The sequence below is a fragment of the Lontra canadensis genome, unplaced genomic scaffold (genome assembly GCF_010015895.1).
Source record: "Lontra canadensis isolate GAN:19392208 unplaced genomic scaffold, GSC_riverotter_1.0 scaffold3, whole genome shotgun sequence".
NCBI lineage: Eukaryota > Metazoa > Chordata > Mammalia > Carnivora > Mustelidae > Lontra > Lontra canadensis.
In genome coordinates this window covers 5,417,535-5,442,252 of record NW_022630997.1, presented here as the reverse complement: position 1 = coordinate 5,442,252, position 24,718 = coordinate 5,417,535, and the positions used below count along the sequence as shown (strand labels likewise).

The window sequence follows — 24,718 nt, the reverse complement described above, 5'->3', positions numbered from 1 at the left end:
AGATGGCCTTGCTTTTTTATTTACTTATTTAAAAATTTTTTTTGTTATGTTAGTCACCATACAGTACATCGTTAGTTTTTGATGTGTTCCATATGCATTATTTCCATATAACACCCAGTGCTCCATGCAATATGTGCCCTCCTTAGTACTCTTTTCTTAACATAAATAATCTTAAGTCGTTCCCAGTTGGAACAACATGGAGAATGTCCAGTTTGACAAATTGCACTTCTTAGTCATGTACTCATGTATGCTAAGCGTAGGACCATTCCCTTTTGATACTTTGGTTTTACCTTTTTTTTTTTTTTTTAAGTGCCCCTTCTCTGGCGATGTTTTCTTTCTTCCTTGATGTTCTCTTCCTTCCTTCGCAGCGCTGTCACTGATGTGCCTGGTGCTGGCAGGTGACTTTAGAGAAATTGCATGTGGCTCAAGATGCAAAATTAGGGTGACTAAAAATCTTGCTTTCAGTTACTTAAGAGCCAGTTTCCTGACATGGACGGATATCGTGGCAGTCTGTCACTGTGCTGGAATGTAAAAGATCGTTTTAGGCTTACTTCTGCTTCAAGTGGAATGAGTGATTATTAAATAAAACCTTTGAGATATGAAAGAGTAATCGATCCGTAAAACTGATTCAAGATTAAGTACTGAATTGTGGGAGTATTTCTGTTATTGACCATGGCTTTTCTTATCTAAGTTTTCTCTGTCTGGTACCCGATGAAGCAAAATCGTCCTACCATGTCGAGGGCACTGGATATGACACCTACCTCCGAGATGCTCATAGGCAGGTAAGTGAAGTAGTTAATTTTTGGAAATGAACTCTAATGAGTTCACATACACACTTTGTCCCATTGTCCACAGTCATTTCTCCAAAGGTTTCCCTCAGCAAGACCTGAACTCTCTCTTGTTACTTTAACTTTAGGCAGGTGACCTTACTTTGCCTTTTACTGACTGTCTCTTGTCTCAGAATTTCTTTATGCTTGCTCCCCTCCCCCTTTTCCCTTCCTTTTGTCTCCCTCCCCACCTCTTCCCTTCCCCTGTATCTCCCTTTCCCCTTCTCCCCTTCCCCATTCCCCCCCATTCTTCTTCCCTTTCTTTCCTTTCTTTCTATACTTTAAATTATATCTACCCCCCCATCCTTTTCCGTACTGATCCAAAACATAACTTCTCAATGATTCCGCCCACCGCCCACCCTTGATCCCAGTCCCCAGGCATTGCCCTGTCCCCTTCTCCATGTCTTTTCTCACCTGAACAGTATGGACAAGTACCGTGCTCCCTCACTCCCTGCACTCCCTCCTCCCTGTCCCCCTCAGCTTGCTACCTCCCTGATAGGACTCTGAAAGGTGTCCTCTGAAGTATTAACCTTCATGGCCTTCTCAAGGTCTCCTTTTCCTCTCTCTAGCATTTTACAGAATTCCCAATTTAAAAAATGTCTCAAGTCAGAAAAACGCACATTTAATTTTCATTTAAATCCTTGAGATTGCAGTGTAGTGTTCTGTACAATTAATTTGCATGTGCCTGTAGCAGGAATGCAAGTCCAGATGACTGCATGAGTGACTGGAGCTATTGTGTAGCTAGTGCCTTCAGGGACAAGAGAGTGAAAGCAAGACAAGTGGTACCAATCTCAAGAGAATCAGCTGGATTTTTAAGCTGCATTTATTCTTTCTGTAAAGTTTCATTTCCATTTTCCGCAAGTGCAGTTATTATGGGTTGTTTCAGAAATATTAGATCAACAAGAGGGATAAAAAATGTTTAAACTACTGCTTTCTAGGTGAGAATTTCAGGCATGTTAATGGGAAAATGCTTTATTGAATATTGGGGTGGGTTTAGAATAGAAAACTGTCTGCTGAAAGCCAAAGCATTTAAAACTCACAAAATACTGAAGAAGCTGGCTTTTTGATTGTTTTAAGTATGTTTTTCTTTTAAGAGTTGAAGTAGTTAGTACTTCATGGTGAGAATGTGATTTGTTTTAATTTCACGTAATTTCCAAACTGGAGAGGTCAGAGTAATGTCGCTTTGTTGAATAAGGGGAATCTAAAAAGGGCACAGAAAACTGTGCTCTAAATTTGTTTAAACTTGGGTAAATTAAATATTGGGGAAGACTTTTCAAATTTATTCTTATTATGTGAGGTCCTGTGCTTATCAAAATCCATGTTGTTTACCCCAGTGGTAAACTGTATAGTGAAGGACTAGTTTCTTACTAATTCCAGTCTGTCAATAGACCAACAGTTGGGTAAAATATTATAAAAATGAATTATTAGAAAGATGAAAAAAAAACAACAAAATACCAGCCCTGATTATTTTATTAGGTTCAACAGACATAAAATTTCCTGTTAAATGCAGTAGAGGTTCCACATGCCGACTCTCAGTGTGGTGCTCTGCTCAGGCGAGGGTAGCAAACCGTCTGCAGAGCGCACCCCCACGCAGCACGGCTTTCTGCCCTGTGCTGGAGGAGAGCCAAGCCCGCCTTCCCAACGACGTGCATGTCTTCATCTCTGTGCATGTAACGTTTTCAAATAGATTTGAAAATGCCGCTAGGGCTTACTGTGATACAAATAAGGAGAGTTAAATTCCTCTGAAGGAAAGCACATGCCTATTTTTTCATCAACGTATGTTGGTACTGGTGCTTAGAAGCTTACCGGGGCCCAAGTTAGCCTGTTCCCTGAGTCCCTCCCTCCTCCACGGGTGCCTCCCCAGCTGGCCAGTGCATTCTTATATGCCTGTTAGAGGAAATCATTTCGGTTTGATCTCGATTTGTTCTGGTTTGTTCTTTAACGATGCAAATGCTTTTCCCTAGTTCCGGGACTACTGCGCTATCTGCTTAAGATGGGAGTGGCCTGGGTCTCCAAAGGCATTGGAAAAGTGCAATTTAGAAGCTACTTTCTTTGAAGGTCATTTCTTGAAAGTTTTATTTGACAGAATGGGAAGAATTCTTGATCAGGTAATAAGCCTTAAAATACTGATTTTCACATTATTTTACTACCATTCACCATGAGTTCATCTCAAGTCTTAGTTTAGCTCTTTAATAAAATAGTTTTGCTTTCTTAGTTTTTCCGCTAGATGACTTTTTCATAAAGCTTGATTGCTGGCAAGTGGTGCATTTCTGACACATTGGTTATATCCGAAATTTTTTTCAACCTGATGGCTGTTACAGAATCCTATATTTTACTTCTCATTATAGAACATTGTCATAATAACCTTCACACATTTTGCAGGTGAAGGTGATTAGAAGACTTTCTTGTCATGACATAGAAACCCTTTTCTTTTATTAGGACAGTTAGCACAGATACAAATTGAGTCAACCTTGTAAAGTTCAAGTCAGAGGACCTTAAATGTCATTTCAAATGGAAACCTGAGCGCTCTGGTCTCCTTAAAATGACAGAACAATATTAGATGAATCTGCTTCTTCAGACAAAGAATTTATGAATGATATTCACTCTCATAAGGGGGAGGTGAAATGAAAAAGGTAAATTTACTTATTCCCAAGTAGATAGAAAACACCATCAGCTGGTATGTTGCTATGTATGTCTGGCTGTCAGGAGAAATGAATTTGGGATTACAGAAACCCTCCCTCCCTTTCTCCCTCCCTCCCTCCCTCCCTTTCTTCTTGACAAATGAACAAAGTGAGGATAGAGCTTTGAAATGCTTTACAGCCTGGGAGATACACTTGAAATAAAACCACCTGGCATAATGCTTGCCTCCACGTAGAAATTGACTTAGCCAATGCGGAATTAATTTAAAATTGTATATTAAAGTACTTGTTCTTTTTTAGCATTTTAGTTAAATATTTATGTGAGCATAGGGAGTTCTAAAGGACATTTACTCCCTAAGCAGTCTGTCTTCAATACCCAGAAAGCCAAATAAAGAAATTATAATTTAAGAAGTATTTCATGGGGTTAGACTTCAGTCAGTACTGTTTCTGGTAGTAATCAGTAAAGAGATAAAGTCCTTTTTTCTTTTAACCTCTTAATAGCAAGTGCTGTGTTTCTCATTTTGGTCCATTGGTTGCGAAATCCAGCTCTTGTGGGCATTAGGCTGTAGCCATCGTATCCATCCTATACATCGTGGCTGTGGAAGCCCCCTGGGTGGCGGGGTTCTTCAGTTCATTGTGTTCTTTGTGCTGGTTTGCTAAGCGTCCTTTGGATCTCAGGTATTTTTCCCTTTAGTTTGTGGAGTGCTCAGAATATCCCGAAATGCTTTAAAGCCCTTTTTATGTCAGCAGCTAGCACGTCACAGCACAGAGCTGATTCCCGCACGCTGTCCCAGCCGATCTTCTGTAACCCTGTCCTGCTAGGCAGGACACACTTCTGGTCATGCTTTGTCAGTGAGGAATCCCTAGTCGCAGTTAAGCGACTTACTGCTAGTTCGCTACAGGCCCCCAAACCTTTGGTCTTCAAACCCTTGATTTTCCAAGCCTTTTTTGGTAAGAACGTGATGTAGTCAGATCTCAGAGATAGTCGGGAGTCCTGGTGTGCTAAGCGTGCTTGGTTTAGTTTCATTTTCTTTCTTTTCTAAATGTGTTTTGTTGAGGATGATGTTTGCTTGTATTTTCCTGGTAGAGAAATAGGGCCAAGGCAACCAGCCTGGGATGAAACATTCACTACAGATAATTAGTGAAGTAGCTAGTTTCCTGTATGTATAATTGAGAAATTGTGATTCAAGTATTCATAATACTATTGTGTTGTCACAACGTTAATTTTTCTAAAATACCATATAACAGAAACCTTTAGTATCATTTGTGATGATTTTATAAAGCTAGTAAAATGCTGAGATCCATAAGCAGAATGTAAAGGCCACCAGGGAAAATGGAGGGCGGCAGGTCCCGCTTCTTCTCTCTGCTGGGGCTTGGGCAACTGCGCCACTTGTCACACTTTCTTCTCGTTAAGGTGAAGCTGATATTACTTGCTGTAACCTCCTACTTGATTTGCTTGTAAGAATTAAATGAAAAAAGCAATTTAAAATACTTCTAAAAAAGTACAGGAGTAAGTCAAATTTTATTGTCCTAAAATTCAGGTCTTGTATTTAGTGTGAGTTCAAAGGTGGGCCAAGTCCATTTGATGCACCAGAAAAATCTGGTTAGCTTCCATTCCAGTGAATACTGTATGTAAAGTAGAAAATGAAGCGATCCAAAGTAATAGTTATAAACACTCACTGTTAACCCAGGAAAGGGTTATTCATATTAAAGGAAAAAAGTCAACTCATTTTAAAGTTATTACCATTATGAAGTAGAGACTGTTTCAGATATAGGACGATTTCTGTATAGCTGAGATTTGTTTCCATTTTCACATTAAAATATAATCTGAGTCAGCCTTAAACTTCTTAAACAACCAAGGACATAGATTCTTGTTCAAATAAAATGAAAAACCAAAGTAATAGCCTATAAGGAAAATACAAAGTTTAAGTGGCAACTTATTACAGCCTTGCTGAAAGCCAAATTCTGTTGACTTATTTAAGCTCCTATAAATGACAGAATTTAGTGACCTAAAAATCTGAACCACCAGAAATCAAGTCACATACAAAACTGTACTAAAGTTATATTTTAAGTGATTTTGTTCACATCCTGGACCAAATGCATTCTTCTTAAAGACTTTAAAAAAATGTCTCCTTCGTGCCTAAAATACAACTTCATGTGAATTCGTTGTTTGCTCTGTAGTGAGTCCTGGAGGCCGTTCTGTTACACGTTGTCACCAGGCTGGAGAACACGCCCTTCTGGTTACCTTCCACAGGAATAGTGTCTCCTTTCATTCATCTTGCTTGAGGCTCGACCGTGACTAAGAGTAACTTAGGGATACTTTTTCTTCTTTCAGAAAATCCATGTTCATGAATCTCACAGTAAAAACAAACAAACGAACAAATGAAAAACCCGCTACAGGTGGGCTTGTAACACAGGACTAGTGGTTTCCCCATGCACCTTTTCTGGCTTCTGGCACATGCTGTAGCGTTTGTGGTCTTCTGAATGCCAAATGTTCACTTCTTAACTGCTGTTCATCGTATCAACGGTTGTTGTTGTTGTTGAAGATTGTATGCATTTATTTGAGATAGAGCAAGAGAGAGAGAGCCGAGGGGGAGAGGGAGAGGGAGAAGCAGGCTCCCCACTGAATAAGGAGCCTGACGTAGGGCTCGATCCCAGGACCCCAGGATCATGACCTGAGCCAAAGGCAGACCCTCAACTGACTGAGCCACCCAGGTGCCCTATATATCGAGGGTTTAGCAGCTGCTCAATGAAAGGAGTGAAGCAGGCAGAGTCTGTGGTTAACATTCATCCGTGTCAAATCCCTTTTCTCTTCCCCAGGCTCAGCACAGGTTCCTCACTCGCCCTTAGCCCTCCCATGGAAGTCAGTTTTGTCTCAGCCAGTCAGTTTTCTTTGGCTGCTTAGAAGAAAACTGGAAGGAATGAGATTTCTGTTGAAAGTTCTAGGCGTGGTAATAGCAGCTGTTTTTGTACAGTGCGCCTCTTCCTTTGACTTTGATGTCGTCTCTAAAGCATCTCCAAGCTGCTTTCTCTGTGGAGTAAACAGATTAAAAATAAAAAAACTAGAATTCAAATGAAATTGTGATACGACATACAAAAATTATATGAGGAATTGTACCCAGATGTATAAGTGTTTTGGGATAATTAATGGTCTTGCAGTAAGTGAGATGATCCTTGTCTGTAATCACCATTTTGAAACTTTTCATTTGCTGTGAGGCATGTGGTAGTCATTTCTATCCCCCAAACTCTCCTGCTGCTGAAAAGGTTCCATGATGTATCTGACTTTATTTTATTGTGTACACGCTCTTGATAATTGGCAATAATTGAATAATCTAAGAAATGAAAAATACCATTTCTAAAATTAGACTACCATATATATTTTTTTAAAGATTTTATTTATTTATTTGACCGACAGAGATCGCAAATAGGCAGAGAGGCAGGCAGAGAGAGAGAAGGAGAAGCAGGCTCCCTGCTGAGCAGAGAGTCCAACTCGGGGCTGGCGTTGGACCAGGTCCTGGGATGGACCCTGAGATCATGACCTGAGCCGAAGGCAGAGGCCCAACCCACTGAGCCACCCAGGCGCCCCTAGACTCCCATATATTTTATTAAGATTTTATTTATTTATTTGACAGAGAAAGAGAGATGCAGTGAGAGAGGGAACACAAGCAGGGGAAGTGGGAAAGGGAGAAGCAGGCTTCCCACTGAGCAGGGAGCCCGATGCGGGGCTGGATCCTAGTACCCTGAGATGACAACCCAAGCCGAAGGCAGACCCTTAATTAAGCTACTGAGCCACCCACGTGCCCCAGGCTACCACATTTTAAAAGATCTTTAATACCTCCCCTTCTATCTTTGGTCTTCTATTCGATATGTCCTGTGTTGCTGTTATTGTTACATATGACACTTTCATGGGTTTTGGTGACCTTTTGAACACTTTCATTGATTAGAACAACCTTTGTAAAACAGAAACATTATGACTCTGTTATATATTTTCTTCTGTACATCTGTATGTATGCTGCTTTTTTTTCTCCTAAGTTTTAGCACTGTGAGATATGTACTTTGACTAAGATGGTGAGAGCCGACTTAGTTATCAGTGTTTTCATTGTAGAAGAGCGTGTGGAGGTGGACATAAGATGGAATATTTTCCTTTGTTGGAAAGACAAATTGAAATGGTAAATGAAATGCTCAGGTATATATGTTATAAATAATGTCAGATGTCTTTTTGTTTTTTACCTCTCCGTAGCCATATGATGTAAATTTACAAGTCACCTCCGTGTTATCTAGACTTTCTCTCTTCCCTCATCCGCACATACACGAGTACCTTTTGGATCCTTATGTGAACCTTGCTTCTGGGTGTAGATCCCTCTTCTCTGTCATCGTCAGGGTGAGTTCTTTGTTTTGTTACGTTCTCTATGATTGACAAACCCTGTGATAAACATGTCCATTAACATTACTTACCATTGTATGTGCTTAGTGCTACATAATGGGAAGCAGTATTTATATACTGTCAAGAAGTCATTATTTTACTATAGCATGTGGAGAAAAAAAGAAAAATTGGTAACTTTTATATTTTAAGGAACAGGTGTGAGTCCTTTGCCAAAGATGGTTATGTGAATAGTGAAGGGTGACGCTCTTCATTTAGTAATAGGAAGTTGAGTACTTTTTTTTTTTTTTTCCCCTAAATTCTGAGAGTCTCTGTGAGGTTGATTTCAGGAACGCAGTTCCTTTTGTCCCTGATGCAGGTTGTCGGAGACCTGATGGTCCGAATCCAGCGTATTCCAGACTTTACTCCCAAGCTTCTGTTAGTCAGAAAGCGATTGCTTGGCTTGGAACCTGAAGGCCCCATGTAAGCCAGTGTTTTACCTGTTTTTTTATCTAAAAAAAATTCACCCAAACTTGATGAAATGCTAGTATCTCACATTGACTTATTGCTTGCTTTCCTTTTACCAGTATTGACCACATCACATTGCTGGAGGGTGTGATCGTGTTGGAAGAGTTCTGCAAGGAGCTGGCGGCAATCGCTTTTGTGAAATACCACGCTTCCTCCACACCGTAGACAGCCTCCTGCAAGGAACCACGGGAGCGGAACTGCAGTATACATTTCATCAAAAAGGACTCAGCTGCACCCAGCTGAGAGGATAAAAAGCCTTTTTAAATGAAGTACTGCTGTAAACTGGACAGGACCATTAAGAACCCATTGAGTGGACATTCTCAGTAAAATGTTGTATAATGTTTTCATTGGCTTTACCATAATGGTTCTATATGTAAGATTGCACGTCCTTGAATCCAGGATACAATCAAAGGAACTTCAGGAAATAAGCATTTCTAATGCCTGTGTGAAAAGCTGCAAAATTTCCGATGTCATGACTTTGATGATATTTCTGTTATTTTAATATCCTTTTAGGTAGCAAGGCATTTTGACATTCTCTGGGACTCAAATGCTTATATTCTTTTGGATTAATAAGTAGCAAAGAAAAAAAAACAAACTAATTTTATAACTTTTTAAGGTCAGAATTCTTATCAAACAAAATATGAAAAAAACTGTAAATGAGAAAAAATACAATTCAGAAACCATCAAATGAGTTAGTAGGAGATAAAAATGTGTAGAGCACCATTAACTTTCTTCAGCTTTTCTAAGAATAACGATTTAATATGATAAAGAAGTTCTTGATTAATATAATATATATTTTTTAAAGAAACGTTCTTTTACTCTTTTGTGCACATAGCCATGTTAGTGATTGATTTTCACGTCTGGGTCCCAGTATACTTAAACTGTGTCATTTTTGCAACAATGTTGAATTCGTGCTCTCCATTGGTAATGTTTGCTAAAATAGTATTTTTTTAAGCTAATGAACACATGTTGGGTTGAGAACCTTTTTTTTTCCTTCTACCTGTCCCTCTCTGAAAGTTGCTTTACAAAAATTGCTTTATAATTTGATTTCTTATTGGAATACATGGTAGTGTCCAGGCGGATAACTCTTAGGCAGCAATCAAAATGCCAGTGGGCCTCCTCAGTGTTTACAGTTGGAATGTTTGTTTTCATGTTGTTCAGTCTTTTGTTTTAAATGATTCTAAAGAGATTTAAAAAGAAAACCAGTCTGTCCTGTTTACACGTTAAGGAATTTGGGTGAATTGGGTCTGCATGAAGGACTGCGTGTTAGGTCCGCCAAGCCGGTCCGGGCATGGCGAGCTTCTCCTGGATGTACCGGATGCCTTGTGCGCATCCGCTTTCCCTTCTGCCTTCCGTGATGTTGTCACTCAGATGTTGCTTTTAAGCTTCCTCCTTCCTCTCCGCCTCCTCTTTCTGTTGAAATGTTAAGCAGCAGCACTTTGCGCCTTACCTTTCCATTGACTGATATTTTCCTGAGGGGAGCGGATGATGGAACTTTCCAGCTTGGAAGGAACTGTTGCCGCTCCTTGTAAGAAGTTGTCTTGTGTAGCGTCTTCGCAGACGTACATCATGTGGGACTTGCAGAGAAGCGTGTTTTACACCTTCTGCTGATTTTGTGGTATTTGTTTTTCTGATTTATAGTTAGTTTTATCTATCAGAACAAAAGAGCAAAGGGTGATGAATATTCTTGGCTCTGGGATGCTTCCCAATGTTAAGACTACGTTTAATCCCAGTCTTTGTTGGCTCAGTCTAAGCACACTTACTGAGCAGAGCAAGGGAACAAGGAAAAAAACAAAAGTGGAAGATGGTTACTTTGTGTGTGATTTTCTTCGAATGATTTTTAATGGTGGGAAAGCATTGATTGTTCAGTGCTCGGTATTTATTGGTCAGGCCACGCAAGGACCACTGCAGCATTTCCATTTTAGACCTAGTTGTTGTCTACTTTGATGTAGGTTTATTTAAAATAAGGCATTAGGAGATATTAGATATTTCTTAATGTTTTTGTAGTGCTCAGTGGGTGTACGAGCAATATTACCTCTCAAGCCAGATACTGTTTTATCCTTGAGTTCACAGTGGGACCTTAGAGCTAATACATGACACCAAGCTCTGAAAAGCTTTAACTTTTATATTTTTGTCTGTGTATGCTGCTTCTTAAAACATAATTATTTTCCTAAGTTATTGTAATGATTTTTGATCTGTAGTCAGCTAAAGCTGAAGGTGTAAGTTGTTTCTCTTCTAAGTTTCTCACTTTCTTTCTTCTTCCTGTTTAGTTCAGACAGACCTTGAGCCAGCACAAGTTCTCACAGTGAGTCGGATTTGTCAGTGAAACAACGTGCTATATTACTAGTCTTTTTCATACTGTCTTGTGAAAGCTAAGTATTTGCATTACTCAGTACTTGCAAAACAGTGACTTCAGTGCACTGTGTTGGGTGGAAGGTACCACCTTCACAAATGATTGCCATAGCAAGTTCCAAGCTGAATTTTAGCCCTGCTTCACATCAGTATAAATAGGTATGCACATTTTTTTTAACTTTCTAACAGTATAGTCTTTGACTTTATTTTTAGTAATGAGCCACATTCTTTACTTGATAGAACTCAGATTTGTCCTAAACCAATTATCATTGTAGTACTCACATTATAACTATGTAATGTTCTCATAATGTATCTGTCTGTGCAATATGGAAGCTATGAGAGGATTCATAGCCCTTTGGTTTAATTGTACATTATTATGTGTGTACATGTATATATATATATGTGTGTGTGTGTGTGTATATATATATATAGATAGATATAGATATAAGGACCAAAATCCTTAGCTTGCTTACACTGTTGCTAGTGTAAAAATTGTTACACTTAATTTTACGGGGCACAAATTATGGAATTACTTCATAATTCATGGTGACATATTTCCATAAATTACCACATTAATATACAGTTCCCATTTAATTATGAAGTTCAGAGGTATTGACAGAAGTTGCAGTCATGTGCTGAAACCACAAATTATATGGCAGTTATATTTTGGGTTGTATAATTAATCAAAATATGCATGTCCTTGTGACACTTGATATGTTAAAACATGATAGATAATCATATTTCTGGGCCCTGTAAAATAGTGTTACTATAATACTCTGGCCTCCTGCCTTGTTTACATTAAACAAAGGATATTTGGTAAATTTTTCTATTGAGCATTGTGTAGGTTACTGACAGTATTACCAAGGCTGGAATTCTTGGGCCATCTGTGAAGAAAACTCTTCAGATGGCGATTGTGTACCTACTATCTCTCCAAAAGGAGGTTGTGATTAAGTTCAACTTTTTGTGCTAATGATGCATGCAGGACTAAGAGGGATAATCAAAAAATAAATAATGTAATTTAAGCAAAGTGTCTTATATTTTTATAGAATTCTAATTGAAAACATTTTATTCACTGATAAGTCTAAAACAGTAATTCATCATGTACAACAGGATTTGGCGCACACTGAGGCATCTGGCCGGCTCTGTGGGTGGAGCATGTGATTCTTGATCAGAAGGTCGTGAGTTCAAGCCCCTGCATTGGGTATACAGCTCGCTTAAAAAAAAGAAAAAAGTTTATGACACACAATCATTCATGGGTCACTACAGCATTGATTCCAGGAAGAGAACAAAAAGGAACAGAATCAGAATATTTGTGGAGGGGAATGTATAGCTTGGAAAATCCCCCTGAGCGAGCCTCGTTATATATCCTCCACTCCACTCCTTAATGGTAACATCCTTAAAGGAAGAAATGTTTACACAAGTCTTAGAAAAATAATTCATTGTAGGCATTATTTCTTAATATCTTTGTAACGCATATAAAAATTGTTTTCTTCAACTGACACGTAAGACAATTAGACTCTAGGTTTATTCCATTCATTTGAATATTTGCCAAAGTACCCTAATTGGAAACTGAAAGAAACACATAATATATGGCATAGCCAGGGAGAGAAAAAATGTAACTATTAATCCCACCTATCCACGATCTTTCCGGCCACTGTTAGTCAAAAAAGTTTACGGACTTAAAGAAGAGAATAGGTTGAAAGGACGGAGGGTAGGTAGGTTTAGGCACTGAGGAGTTGAAATTACCCTTCTTGCTTTGAGCTGCTATAAAAGAAAATTGCATTTTAGGGATGTATAATCAGATCCCGAGTCCAAAAACCTGGTTCAAACTGAAACTTGTCATCTCAAGGGAATTTAAAGAATTGACATAAAATTGTGAAAGTCAAAATTTTGTGAGTAACTCTCAAGTAACTGTTCTACCTCTCTCAAAATAAACAAAAAATGAGCCAGCAGAAGCACTGCGTGACAGTTTGATGCCAAAGGATACGTGGTTGGAAGAAATGGAATAGGTTTTAGTTGGTCTTCGCTACGAAAGTCGTTGCTCATGGGCCTAGCTCTTAGGAGACTGGCTTTCAGTTTTACTTGATCTATACCTGACTCTGCATATCAGGGAGACCCATCGAAGCCTGTTTTGTGTACACTCACTGCTCATGGTTTCTTGCTTGCCTCAGAGGTTTTTCTGTGTTATAATAGCATTTCTAAACACGTCAAAAATATGCCATCCAAAACAATAATTTGGTTATTCAACAAATACTGAGAACTTGTGATGAGCCAGTTTTTAAGGTGCTGGGAAAATAAGAAGCAATTTCTGCCCTCAAGAAGTCACGGTCACAGGGGAGAAGTGTTCCGTGTGCTTACACAAATTCCAGCCCACATTGATGAATGCTGTTAGTACCCTAGTGCTGGGAGAGCACAGGGAGAAAGAAGTAGTATTAACCCTTGAACAATACCTGGGGGTTAGGGATGCTGATTCCCCCACCTTGAAGTCAAAAAACCTGCATATAACGTAACAAAAATTGTCAACAGATATTTTCTATGTTATGTGTATTATATATTGTATTCTCACAATAAAGTAAGCTAGAGAAAAGGAAACGTTACTAAGAAAATCCTAAGGAGGGGCGCGTGGGTGGCTCAGTGGGTTAAAGCGTCTGCCTTTGGCTTAGGTCATGATCCCAAGGTCCTGGGATCGAGCCCCACGTCGGGCTCTCTGCTCAGCGGGGAGCCTGCTTTCCCCTCTCTCTCTACCTGCCTCTCTGCCTACTTGTGAACTCTCTCTCTTTCTCTGTGAAATAAATAAAAAATCTTTTTAAAAAATCATAAGAGAAAGTACATTTTCAATACTGCACTACAGTCAAAAAGTCCATGTGTAAAGTGGACATGTACTGTTTAAACCTGTTGTTGAAGGGTCGACTGTAGTGTTGGAAATCACTTAATGGGAAAATCTACAACTCAAGTTTGACTGAATCACATTCTTACTTAGAACTAGAAATACGCTGGGTATTCTGAGAAGTCAGAACCATAAGGTCAAGTCAGTGAGAAATGGAACACGGTTCTCTATCCTGTTAACTTTACCACAATTACCTGTTTTGTTTCACCTTCCTCATTCTGAGATTGCTATAAAGCACCAGCCCAGACAATTGTGCTTTGGGGCCCATATTTTCTCAGTTGGTGAATAGTAATAAACTGTTCTGATTTAAATGACTCTTTCTAGAACTGTTACACAGAGAGAAGGTAAAAAGTCAACCGAGTCTCTCAGTCCTGAAATTGAAGGCTGAGGTCAGGCTACAGAGCAGGACAACCCGGGGGTCATCCCTGCCAGGGAGCAAAATCAAGAGACCTGACATGTTTCCTTTCCTACCCTCATATATCTGGAAGTAGCCTCAAAGAATTACTTGGTCTTCCAAGGGTGAATCAGGAATTGAAGGAAATTCAGCTTACTTTCTAGTTTGATATTTTAATCTTATTCTTCACTCTGATTAGACTAGACAGTATATCAACCAACAGAAATTCTCTTTTTAAAAGGGGAAGGGAGGAGAGGAGATATTGAGGCAATAATTCTCTCTCTCTCTCTCTTTTTTAAGGTTTTATTTATTTGAGAGAGAGAATGAGCAGGGGAGGAGCAGAGGGAGAGGGACAAGCAGACTCCACACTGAGCACAAAGCTCATGACCTGAGCCGAAATCAAGAGTCAGACGCTCAGGCTACTGAGCCACCCAGGTGCCCCAAATTCTCTTGACTCTTGATGACTAACCAAATCCTGACATGAAAGGAGGACCCAGTGGGACTGCCAGAAACTCAAGGCACTACCATGGGTTACTTTGCGCTCATTTGAGGAGGTGAGGGAGAGGAACGAGACAAGATGTCCATTGACATTTGTAGCTGTGGTACTTGTGTTGTTAGGTGCGTTCATTTGCGTGTGATCATTCTATTAGTTCTTAACAAAACGTTTAATTCCTATAATGTGCCAAGGGCTTCAGGGACAACATTCAGGGTAGTGAATCCAAACAAGGCCAGAACACATCCTGGGTCAAAAAGACCCCTGTTTTTCAAAACACAGTTTTTAGGTTGAGAACTACAATTGCAGGCTTGAGGAGCTGGATGTGGTTCAGAAAAAAAAAAAAAAAAAAAAGGGCAGGTGACACGCCCAGCCCGTGAGAGTAGGGAAGACAAAGCAAAGGCATCTCCAAGTCTGTTACGGCCTCAGGTCTGTAATTTATGAGTAAGGAATCATAAAATCAATTTCACTGTAATGCAGACAGATGAGATGGCATACAAATTCACTATAGTCTGGATGAAGTTATATTTCAAAGCCCTGAAGATGAGATTCATTTATGTAATAACACGAGAAATGTATTTCTCATGCCACTCACAAATGGAATAGCATGTTGGGTTTTAATTGATTAGATTTCCCCAGAGAACCATGTACTGAAGATTTCTAGAGGGAAACAAATTAGCCATTCCTTAAACATTATTCTTCCATGTTTAAAATATGCTGTCCTTAAATCTCTTTATCCTGTTGCTCCTACCAACAATGTAGCAAGTCACAGAGCATTTTATGGCTCTAAAATCTTTGTGGGCTGCTTCAATTATTAGAGTGTCCTACAGTCTTTATGTCCATTCTGTTTTAGCAATTATTAGACAATACATCATCTTTTTCTTGAATTGATGGTGAGCTCCCACAGAAATGGAAATTGAGGAGAAAACATGTACTTTTAAGCTATAAATATTAACCCAATAGTCCATGTACCTTTGGACTCCTTGACAATACACAGGTTCCATTTTATAAAGATTTGCATTTTCCCTAAAATGATCCAAAGTGAGGCAGCTACAAGCAAACCTTTCCCTGAAGACTCTGCTTAGACATGACTCATTGGAAGTTGAGTTCAAAACCACATCCTAAAAATAGTAAGAGCCATCAATGCAAATGTGTGTAGCAATTTCTGAGTGTTTTTCTTTGGAATTTGACATTAGAATAAAAAGAATTTTGCATGATTCTTAATGTTTGGAGTGTTTTCATGCATAACATATAATTGATATTCATTGAGTTGGGTATTTCGAAGAAAAGGCTGATACGTATCTTGCCAAGTTGTGTTGCTCATTTATTATCATTTTTATTTCACGAGAAAGAAGACGACGAGGGAAGTGCAATTAATTTGACATGCATTTCACTATCAACACCGTTCTGAGGCTATTGTGAAAAGTTCTTTGTCCTCATACAGTATGCCACTGCTCTACTTTCTGATACAAGCACATTGTATTTTGATCTTTCCTCCAGTAAATGATATGATCACACATTCATAACTCCTTAGAGATCCTCACTAGTGGCCTTTTTTTGGTTAAGAACGGTGTTGGACAGATGTAAATGCTGAATTTTTCTGCTGGTGTCCGGGTTATATTTGGAAAGAGCGTGCAAGTTTCTCAGACTCTGCATTATATATATAAATACATATATTTATCGCTTCAGAAATCTCCACATCGCCACGGAAGCTGATCCCTGCCTCTTACCATGATTAAAAAAGAAGGTATTTCACAAGGGTAGGTAAGCGATCCTCATTATTTCTGTTCATCAGATCACTGATGGCTAGAAGCTATTCCACATAGACAAAGGCAGAGCTCTGCGTTCCTGATAGAACTTTCCAGAATGATCCTGCTTGAAGTGGAAAAATCTTTCTAGCTAGTCACATAAAACACTATAATGAAGTGTTATGTTTGTCGAGGTTGAGGTCTGAGGTCCAAAATAGATTGTTTGTCCTGGGATTATAGTAACATCACCCACGAAGCTCAGCCAATGTTTACTAAAATCTTGCCTGGCTGCAAGAGGAGGCAATTTCAAGTAAGTGCCCCCCTTTGAGAAATTTGCTTTTCAGAGTAGAGGTTGATAAGGCAAGCTCTGTGCAGGTTATCAAGCTATTGTCCCTCAGTTCCAAATCTACTCTTCTGTGTTATGATGCTGTGCTAGGATCCCACACACTAGATTTCTCCTTTCCCAGCTGGCTTTCGACTAGGTTTTGGCAGTAAACGTTTCTACAGCGAGATAGGCGGAGGAACTTCTTTCTTTGAGTTTGCTTGCTGTTCCGGACATGTCACCTCAACACGGGGTTCAACCTCTGTATTCTTTAAGCTCCCCTGGAGGCAGCATGGCAGCGCCTTCCTTGGAGGCCTGAGCCTCAGCTTTCCAGAACCTTCCTCCACGCTACCAGGTCCGTAATCCCTGCGTCTTCCCTCCACTGTCTTAGCCCTGGGATCCTGCTTTCTGGGTTAGTATTAATGCATGAAGTCAGTGAATGATGCGTGTTCCTCATTTAGCACCCCCCAACCTTACTACAACTAATTCCCATATTAAATTCCCTCCACTGAAATGCCTGTGACACAGTTTCTGTCTTCTTGACAGGACCTAACTCAGTGGCTGTATATTCCATTACCAAACCCAGCCTAGGGACAAAAGTTGGCACAAAACTTTCCTAGGATGCTGATGCTCCCTCGTTGACAGTCTTTCTCAATACTTTAATGAAGACATTGCCACCTGGACCCCATCAGAGGATATGGTAGGGTATTCGTGCCACACATAAATCCACATCCTTATCTCCCTGGGTCTTTGGATTAGTTTTCTACATGAAACCAGGAAACTATGGCATCTCAAGTCATTGAATGTAGGCCACTCATGAGAATACATTTCATTGACTCAGAAGAGAAAACCCCTTGGGCCACTTCCAGCTGGCAACTAACACAATCAAGCCAAACTCAGGTAAGTGCCTCCAAGTCCATGCATTTGACCTGACTGAATGTTCTATTTTATCTTTGTCTGACTCTATTCCCAATAAAGTTCTGCCCCACCTCTTTCAATACTGTCCTCTTTGGAAGCAAATGCATAGCGTACAATTTTTTTTTTAAAGATTTTATTTATTTATTTGACAGAGATCACAAGTAGGAAGAGAGGCAGACAGAGAGAGAGGAGGAAGCAGGCTCTCCGCTGAGCAGAGAGCCCGATGCGGGGCTCGATCCCAGGACACTGGGATCATGACCTGAGCTGAAGGCAGAGGTTTTAACCCACTGAGCCACCCAGGCACCCCCAATTTTTTTTTAAGTAAACTTTACCCCAACGTGGAGCTGTAACTCACAACCCTGAAATCAAGAGTCACATGCTCATCCTACTGAGCCAGCCAGGTGCCCTCATAGCCCACACTTAAGAAATGGGGTGTTAAATTCTATTTTCTCAAGGCCGGAGAGGCTACATGAATTATTTGGAATTCTTCTCTAAGGAAAATTTGCACCCCCCATTTATTTGTTCAATCATTTGTTCAATTTATGTATTTATTTTGAGAATTACAGAGAAAACATGCACGAGTTGAGGGAGGGGCAGAGGGAGAGGCAGAGAATCCCAAGCAGACTCCACACCAAGTGCGGAAACTGATGTGGTGCCCAGTCTCGGGACCCGGAGATCGTGACCTGAGCCAAAACCAAGAACTGGGATGCTTAACTGACTGAGCCGCACAGGCACCCCCATTTGTTCAATCATTTATATCAATATCAACTCATGGATCTTTATCTTATGCTTTGAGTTATAATCCAATACTGCTTCATCGGTTTTGTTGCTCAAATTATTCCAGTCTGGCCACTGGGAGCTCTTTCAATTGGCTCCTATGCCCCTTTGACATACCCCATCGAGGAAAGGGTTTCTGTCTATTTTTGAACATGTCCTTACTTCCTGCAAGGTGCAAGAAATGTATTCCCCATGCCACTCACAAATGGCAAGGAGCAAGGTGCTCCAAGCTCATCTCACCTATTTCCCGCCCCAATCCTGGAATCAACAATTTCTTCAAGGAGCACCAGGGCCATTAAAAAAATTGGGTTCTGTAGCATGCATTGAGTTGGCATGGCACTTTGGGTCTAAATGGACTAAGAAAGGCTGATGGACTAAATGCATGGTATTTATTGTAAATCCCTTCCAAACTGAGCATTCTTAGGTCAGGCTAAAGGACGTTGATACACGTACAGAACTGTTTAGAATGAGTGACACAGTGGGACAAGCAGTACAATGTATTCAGAGACAAGAGTGTCCATGTTCACAACACAGAAACCTCCACAGTCACCAATATTATTAGCTGGAACATGGCCACACAGAAGACTTTAATTTCAGACTTGTATTGTTTCCAAAGGAATCATATACAGACGGGATCAAAAGAAGTTTTTCAAACACGGCTTTACACCTGTATCCCATTACCTATGGTGCACTGTGAATTATTACTTTCTAGAAACCCTGTCATTCGTTTGTAACTAGAACAATTATATTACCCGCTATCTTTTGTGTTAAAAATATTAAATTCCTAACGATCATCATTCACAATCAACTACAATTTTTATGACCTTATTTTTGCATTTCTTCACTTCACAACTTCTAGGAGACAACCTCGGCCTCTCTAGGCCATGGAGGCCTGTGTATTATGGATTTTCCGTTCTTCTGACAAAACTGGTTTGTGCAATCTGTACAGATGAGAACACAATTACTGTAAACTAGGAAAACCCACATAGGTTTGTGTACTTGTGTTTGCTCTGCAAAGGGCAGCATTTATGTATCTTAAGCTGCATCTTGAAAGCTCTTCTGTCTCAGCAGCTCCCTTGCATTAAACATGAGACGCTAAGTGCTGTGGCCCCGGGGAATTACAGGCCGCTCTGGGCGCCCCGGGATGATCTCAGCTCTGTGGGCGGGGCGGGGGGGGGGCGGCCTTAGCTGAGGTTTGGGGCCGAGGCTGTGCGCACCACGGGGAGGAACACAGGTGTGGGTTTTGACTGCAGACAGAGCAGATTTTGATGTTTTTCTTTACTTAAACGATTGTTCTCCTTTACATCCTGTGAGGAGAGTGTGACATGCTGTGCAGACAGGCCTTGGATCTGAGGGAAGATAAAACTCCCCCCTCTGCAGGGGGAGGAAAGAAACAGGAAGAAAGGATGTGGGAGAAGAAAGGAACATGAAAAGATCCAGAAGAAAGAAGGGAGCTCAAGGGGAACGGACTGCGGGAGGACGCGGAGAAGACCCCGGTCCCCCATCCTCCCAGCCCACCGGCGCTCCTCCTGGCCTGTGCTCTCTGTGGTGACTGCCTGGTTTCCGGGCCCTGCTTCATCTTCCGAAGCTCAACCTTCTCTTCCTCCCTCGCCCCATCTCCACCTCATCTCCAGCCTTTCATTCCCCGCCAGCATAATCTTGGCATCATCCCAGACTCTGGGGCTTTTCCTCAAGGAGAACAGAAGATCCTCGAGGAGTTCTGTGGGCTCAGTGTGCAGGTCCATCCTACTGTTGGTCCTGTTGGTCCTTTAGGCACGGTGTAATAGTCAGGGATTGGACGTGTTCCTGTGATCTGCTCCCTCCCACCCTCAACCTGGTAGTGCAGTCCTAGTTTCATCCCTGTGCAGCTATGAAGCTTCAGGCACCTAATGCCACCTCCCTGAGCCTCCGTGTCCTCATCTGTAAAATGGGAGTGGTACCTCTAGCTCAGAGGACTGTTGTGAGGACAAAGTGAGGCAGTAATATTGAAGCACCATGCCTGGAACCCTCTACTGCTTCTCAAAATCCCCTGAGACCCCCCAGGGCCATTGAGTCATAACTGCTAGAATGGGACTTCACAGAAGCCTTCTGGACAAGCGTCCCAAGTGGCTCTGGTGTGCACTGAAGTTTTCTTCACACAGAATAGTCTTCCCCCACATGCTAGCTCCAGGGCCCAGGAGTGCTGTCTGGCCCATCGTCCCTGTCCCTCTGGGCGACACTTCCTCTCCTCAGCAGCCCCCTCCCTGCAGCGTACCCCCGCCTACCTCTAACTTCCAGCCCACTCTGGGGAAAGAACTAAACTGAATATTCTAAAGGGTCCCTTTCGCTAAATATTTACATTTTTCTCCTTCTCATACCCTACAACTGTTGAGGTGATTTTTTTTTCTATGAAGTTACAGGAATAATTCTAGCTCAGCTCAGCAAAAGCAACCCCACAACTCTCCTGTCCAACTGCTAAGCCTTACAATTAAGGACAAATCTGGAAACTCTGCCCCAGGTTTTATGGTTCCAAGTCTGTTGTGAACCTGTCAGGAAGGGCCAAACATATTACTAACGGGAGGAAGCTTTCCAAGGGCAGGCCCACATCCAGCCGGTCATTGGTTGAAAGGAATGCAGGCCCAACTGGAGCAAGGTTTAGGAACAGCCCTTGGTCCTGATCCCGGAGAAACCACCAGAAGGGTGAACCCAGGCCTGGCTAAACAGTTACCAAGTGCTGCCACTGGAGGGCGATGTCTCCAAACAGTCTCTCACCACCAGGAAAGGCACAGCCGCCGGGGGTGGGGGGTTCCAGCGTGAGTTTCCAATTCATTCAATTAGTAGGGCATTTGAAAATCATGAAGCTCCTTCTGAAATCCTAACAGATACGGGTATATTAAGCTTTAGACAACGAAATAATTGAATATAGAATTTTGTATTCAACTAGGTATTCAATTAGCGGTTCCCAGTTCTGCCTGAAGATTAGAATCACCTAAAAAGGTTTTAAAGCTATAGCTATCTGCACCCCACAAAAGACCAATTAAATCGGAATCTCTGAAAGATGGAGCAATGGTATTTGCATATTGTAAACCTCCACCGTAATTCTAATGTTCACTCTACAGGATTCTAGTTGAGAGATTGATAGCAGACATCAAGGGAAACTTCATGGGAGAAAAACTTAATTTTAGAAAATTCTATTATGTTTTCTCTTACAAACTGGGAAATCACTATTAATATTTGACATTAGAGGTAGAACTGTCTAGCCTAATTCTGGAAGGAATCAGTGGTTGAGAACAACTGTATGAAGTCATCTGGCCTCTAGAAGACCATTTTCAATAACACCCTTAAAAAGCTAACAATTTATTAACACCTATGTGCAGATTAGCTTACCAGATATCAAAAAAACTTGGATTCTTATAGAAATGAGGCCTGAAGAGCTTAATCTTTTCAAGAAAAGGGGGAGGAAAATTTACATTTGTTTTTGCCCTCCATTGTATAGACTTAACCTAAAAAGACAGAAAGTATTAAAAAATATATCATTCAGAACCCATTTCTTGCTATTCACATTTTTATGCATTTCCAGTATTTTATGCATATGTATTTTTTTAACCTCTGAGGACTACATAATTTTGTTTGATCCCTTTTTATCTTAGCATTACAATAAATAGAAATAAATAAAAAATTCCTTAAAAGCATTGTGAATAGTCACCTAGAATCACACCGTATGAATACATGTCAAATCATGTGGCCACTTGGGGCGCCTGGGTGGCTCAGTGGGTTAAATCATGTGGCCACAGTGGAAGATGAGAGGATCTGTTTTATGCCTGTACCTTATTTTTACGCTTCTAGTAGGAAATAACTGCACTGTATTGTTGGTTTGCATATTCCCTTCCCTAGAGTCCTGGAGACACCAGCTGGAATCCCTTGGCCCCAATTAAAAATTCCAGGACAGGGACGCATTGGCCAACCTTGGATTGAGTGTTCTTGCTTAGTCCAAACAATTACACCTGGGTAGGGGAGTGAGGGTGAGATCACACTGTTATGAGAGCTGCTGGAAGCCCACTTCTTCTTCTTCTTCTACTTCTTTTTTTTTAAAGATTTATTTATTTGAGAGAGAGAGAGAGCACAGGTGTGAGGGTCAGAGGGAGAGAGAAACTCAAGCAGACTCTGTGCTGAGCATGGATTTGATCCTGGGGCTCTATCCCATGACCTAGATCATGACCTGAGTCAAAATCAAGTGTCAGATGCTTAACCCACTAAGCCACCCAGGCGTCCCAGGAAGCCCATTTCTATAATCTTGTAGATGGACGGTGATGTCAGGATAACCCCTAGGAAAGGAGAGCCTGGACAAGTGACCCATGGGTTTCCTCTGTAACCTGTCCTTCTTCCTTGACTCTCTTGGCTTTTGCTCATAAAAAACACTATATAAGGAAACATAATGTGTATGAGATGAGAAGTTAAAGAACAGTAACATTTGCTACTTTTTACTGAGCATATATTATGTGCCATGTTGTATGCATTTATTGTATCATTTGCTCTTCAGAATCTTTCTAGGAGCAAAGCAGCAGTATTCCAAATCTACAGGCCAAGAGAGGGAATATGACAGTTATTAAAGGGAGATTAGAATTTGCACCCAGGCATCCAATGCTTTCATGATTTCCACAATGCCAGGCAATCTCAGGTAGCTCATAGTTAGGTAGTGACCTGTCCTTTATTCCCATTTGCCCTCTTTCCCCTGGGATTTGGTTTAGGTAAACCCCAACATCAGATCAGAGGGGAACTGATCTCATCTATAAAATACGAGAGCCAGACCAAAGCACACGTGAACAAATTTTCATGGGATGGTAAAACACACACACACACACTGGGGTACTAACACTTTTCTAGAAAGGTAACAATCTGGGAAAAATTGTCTCTGAGATAGAGAATTGAATAGTGGTTCCCAATACCTCTGTGTCCACTCCCTAACATCAGAATCACCAGAGCCGCTTGCCCCAATAACCCAGATATCTGGAGCCCACATAAAATTTGCTGAATTTCTGGAATGGAGCCTTTCCCCAGACCCCATATCAAGAGCCAGTTCCTTAACTGCCTTGTAAGGAGCAGGAAACAAACGGTTAACTGTGGGGTTTTGGTTTCTCTGAGTAAACTTTGGCTTGTTTTTAAATAGTTTTCTTAAGCTGTAGTTCACATACCACACAATTCATCCATTTAAAGTGTATGATCAAAGGACTTTCGGTATCTTCACAGGGCCGTGCTTCCATTTCCACAGTTTTATCACATTTTCATTATCCCAGAAAGAAACCCCACTTCCCGGGGCACCTGGGTGGCTCAGTCGGTTAAGCATCTGCCTTCAGCTCAGGTCTTGATCTCAGGGTCCTGGGATTAAGTCCCACATCGGGCTCCCTGCTCAGCGGGGAGCCTGCTTCTCCCTCTCCTCCCTGCTTGTGCTCTCTCTCTCTCTCTCTCTCTCTCTCAAATAAGTAAATAATCTTAAAAAAAAAAAGAAAGAAACCCCACTTCCCTTAATCATCATCCCTAACTCTCCCAACCCTGCCCCAGACAATCACAAATGTACTTCCTGTCTGTATGGATTTGTCTATTCTGGACATTTCATATAAATGGACACACACACACATACATACTATGTCGTTGCTGAGCAAAGTTTACAGGTTTGGGGCAAGGGTAGGTTCCCGGCAGGCAGCGGAGGCGTCCTCCATACTGAGCACCACATGTCTGTCCTCTAAATATGGGCTGAATGCAATATTTTAAAAACATTGGCTGGAAGGAGGCCAAACACTCGTCTTCCCAGGACCCCTGTCAATCGAGACCTGGATTACACCAAGCAGTCACCAAGAGTCCTCTGAGCACTAAACATCCAAGGGAAAGTCCCCTTCTGCTGTTTTTTTCAGACCTACCTGGGCAATTGAATCACCTGGGCCTGTTCTTGGATTCAGGACGTCCGGAATGGGGTCCAGGTAGCTGTATTTTAACGGAATACTCTGGAGATTCTGCGTGTGGGGTACCGGATAAGCATTGGAGAACCACTATAAAAGGCTGTTTCAGAAACTAGACAAAAGCAGCCTTTGCTCATACGCTCCCTTTGTCAATCAGTCTTCCTTTCTTTGCAATAGCAGCAACGGAGACTTTAAATCCACACGAGACCATCTCAGTTATTATATGGAAATTCCGTTCTTATGGAGACCTGAGGACACTTGCAGGTATAAAAGTAACAGAAATCCGTGGAAACAACTGCAAAGTGCTGACCGGCTGCACGTTACTGATTTGCTGGAGGATGGCTTAGGGATTTTAAACAACCATCGTGCCTGAACTGATGTGAGTGTTGGGGGGAGCTTAATGTGCCCAAAAGTTCCCTTCGGCCTCCCAGCGCCCCTTCCTGGGCTTGAAACTCATTCTCCCAGTGAGCGGAAATGCCTCCTTGGCTGAGTCCCTTTTTATGACTTGGATTTACAGAAGCTTCCCAACAAATAAATACC

The 24,718-nt window shown here is 41.2% G+C and overlaps 1 protein-coding gene across 2 annotated transcripts in view; it reads left to right on the top strand.

Moving 5' to 3' along the window:
- Positions 1–11,733, top strand: part of FAM160B1 (family with sequence similarity 160 member B1) — a 34,676-nt gene extending 22,943 nt beyond the window's left edge. For both annotated transcript variants that reach the window (XM_032879355.1, XM_032879365.1), the window contains 5 exons: positions 692–782; positions 2,792–2,935; positions 7,707–7,847; positions 8,206–8,309; positions 8,414–11,733. In XM_032879355.1, coding sequence (XP_032735246.1) covers positions 692–782; positions 2,792–2,935; positions 7,707–7,847; positions 8,206–8,309; positions 8,414–8,519 — 586 coding nt within the window. In that variant the 3' untranslated portion in view covers positions 8,520–11,733. The remainder of the gene's footprint in view (positions 1–691; positions 783–2,791; positions 2,936–7,706; positions 7,848–8,205; positions 8,310–8,413) is intronic.
- The last annotated feature ends 12,985 nt before the right edge of the window (positions 11,734–24,718 follow it).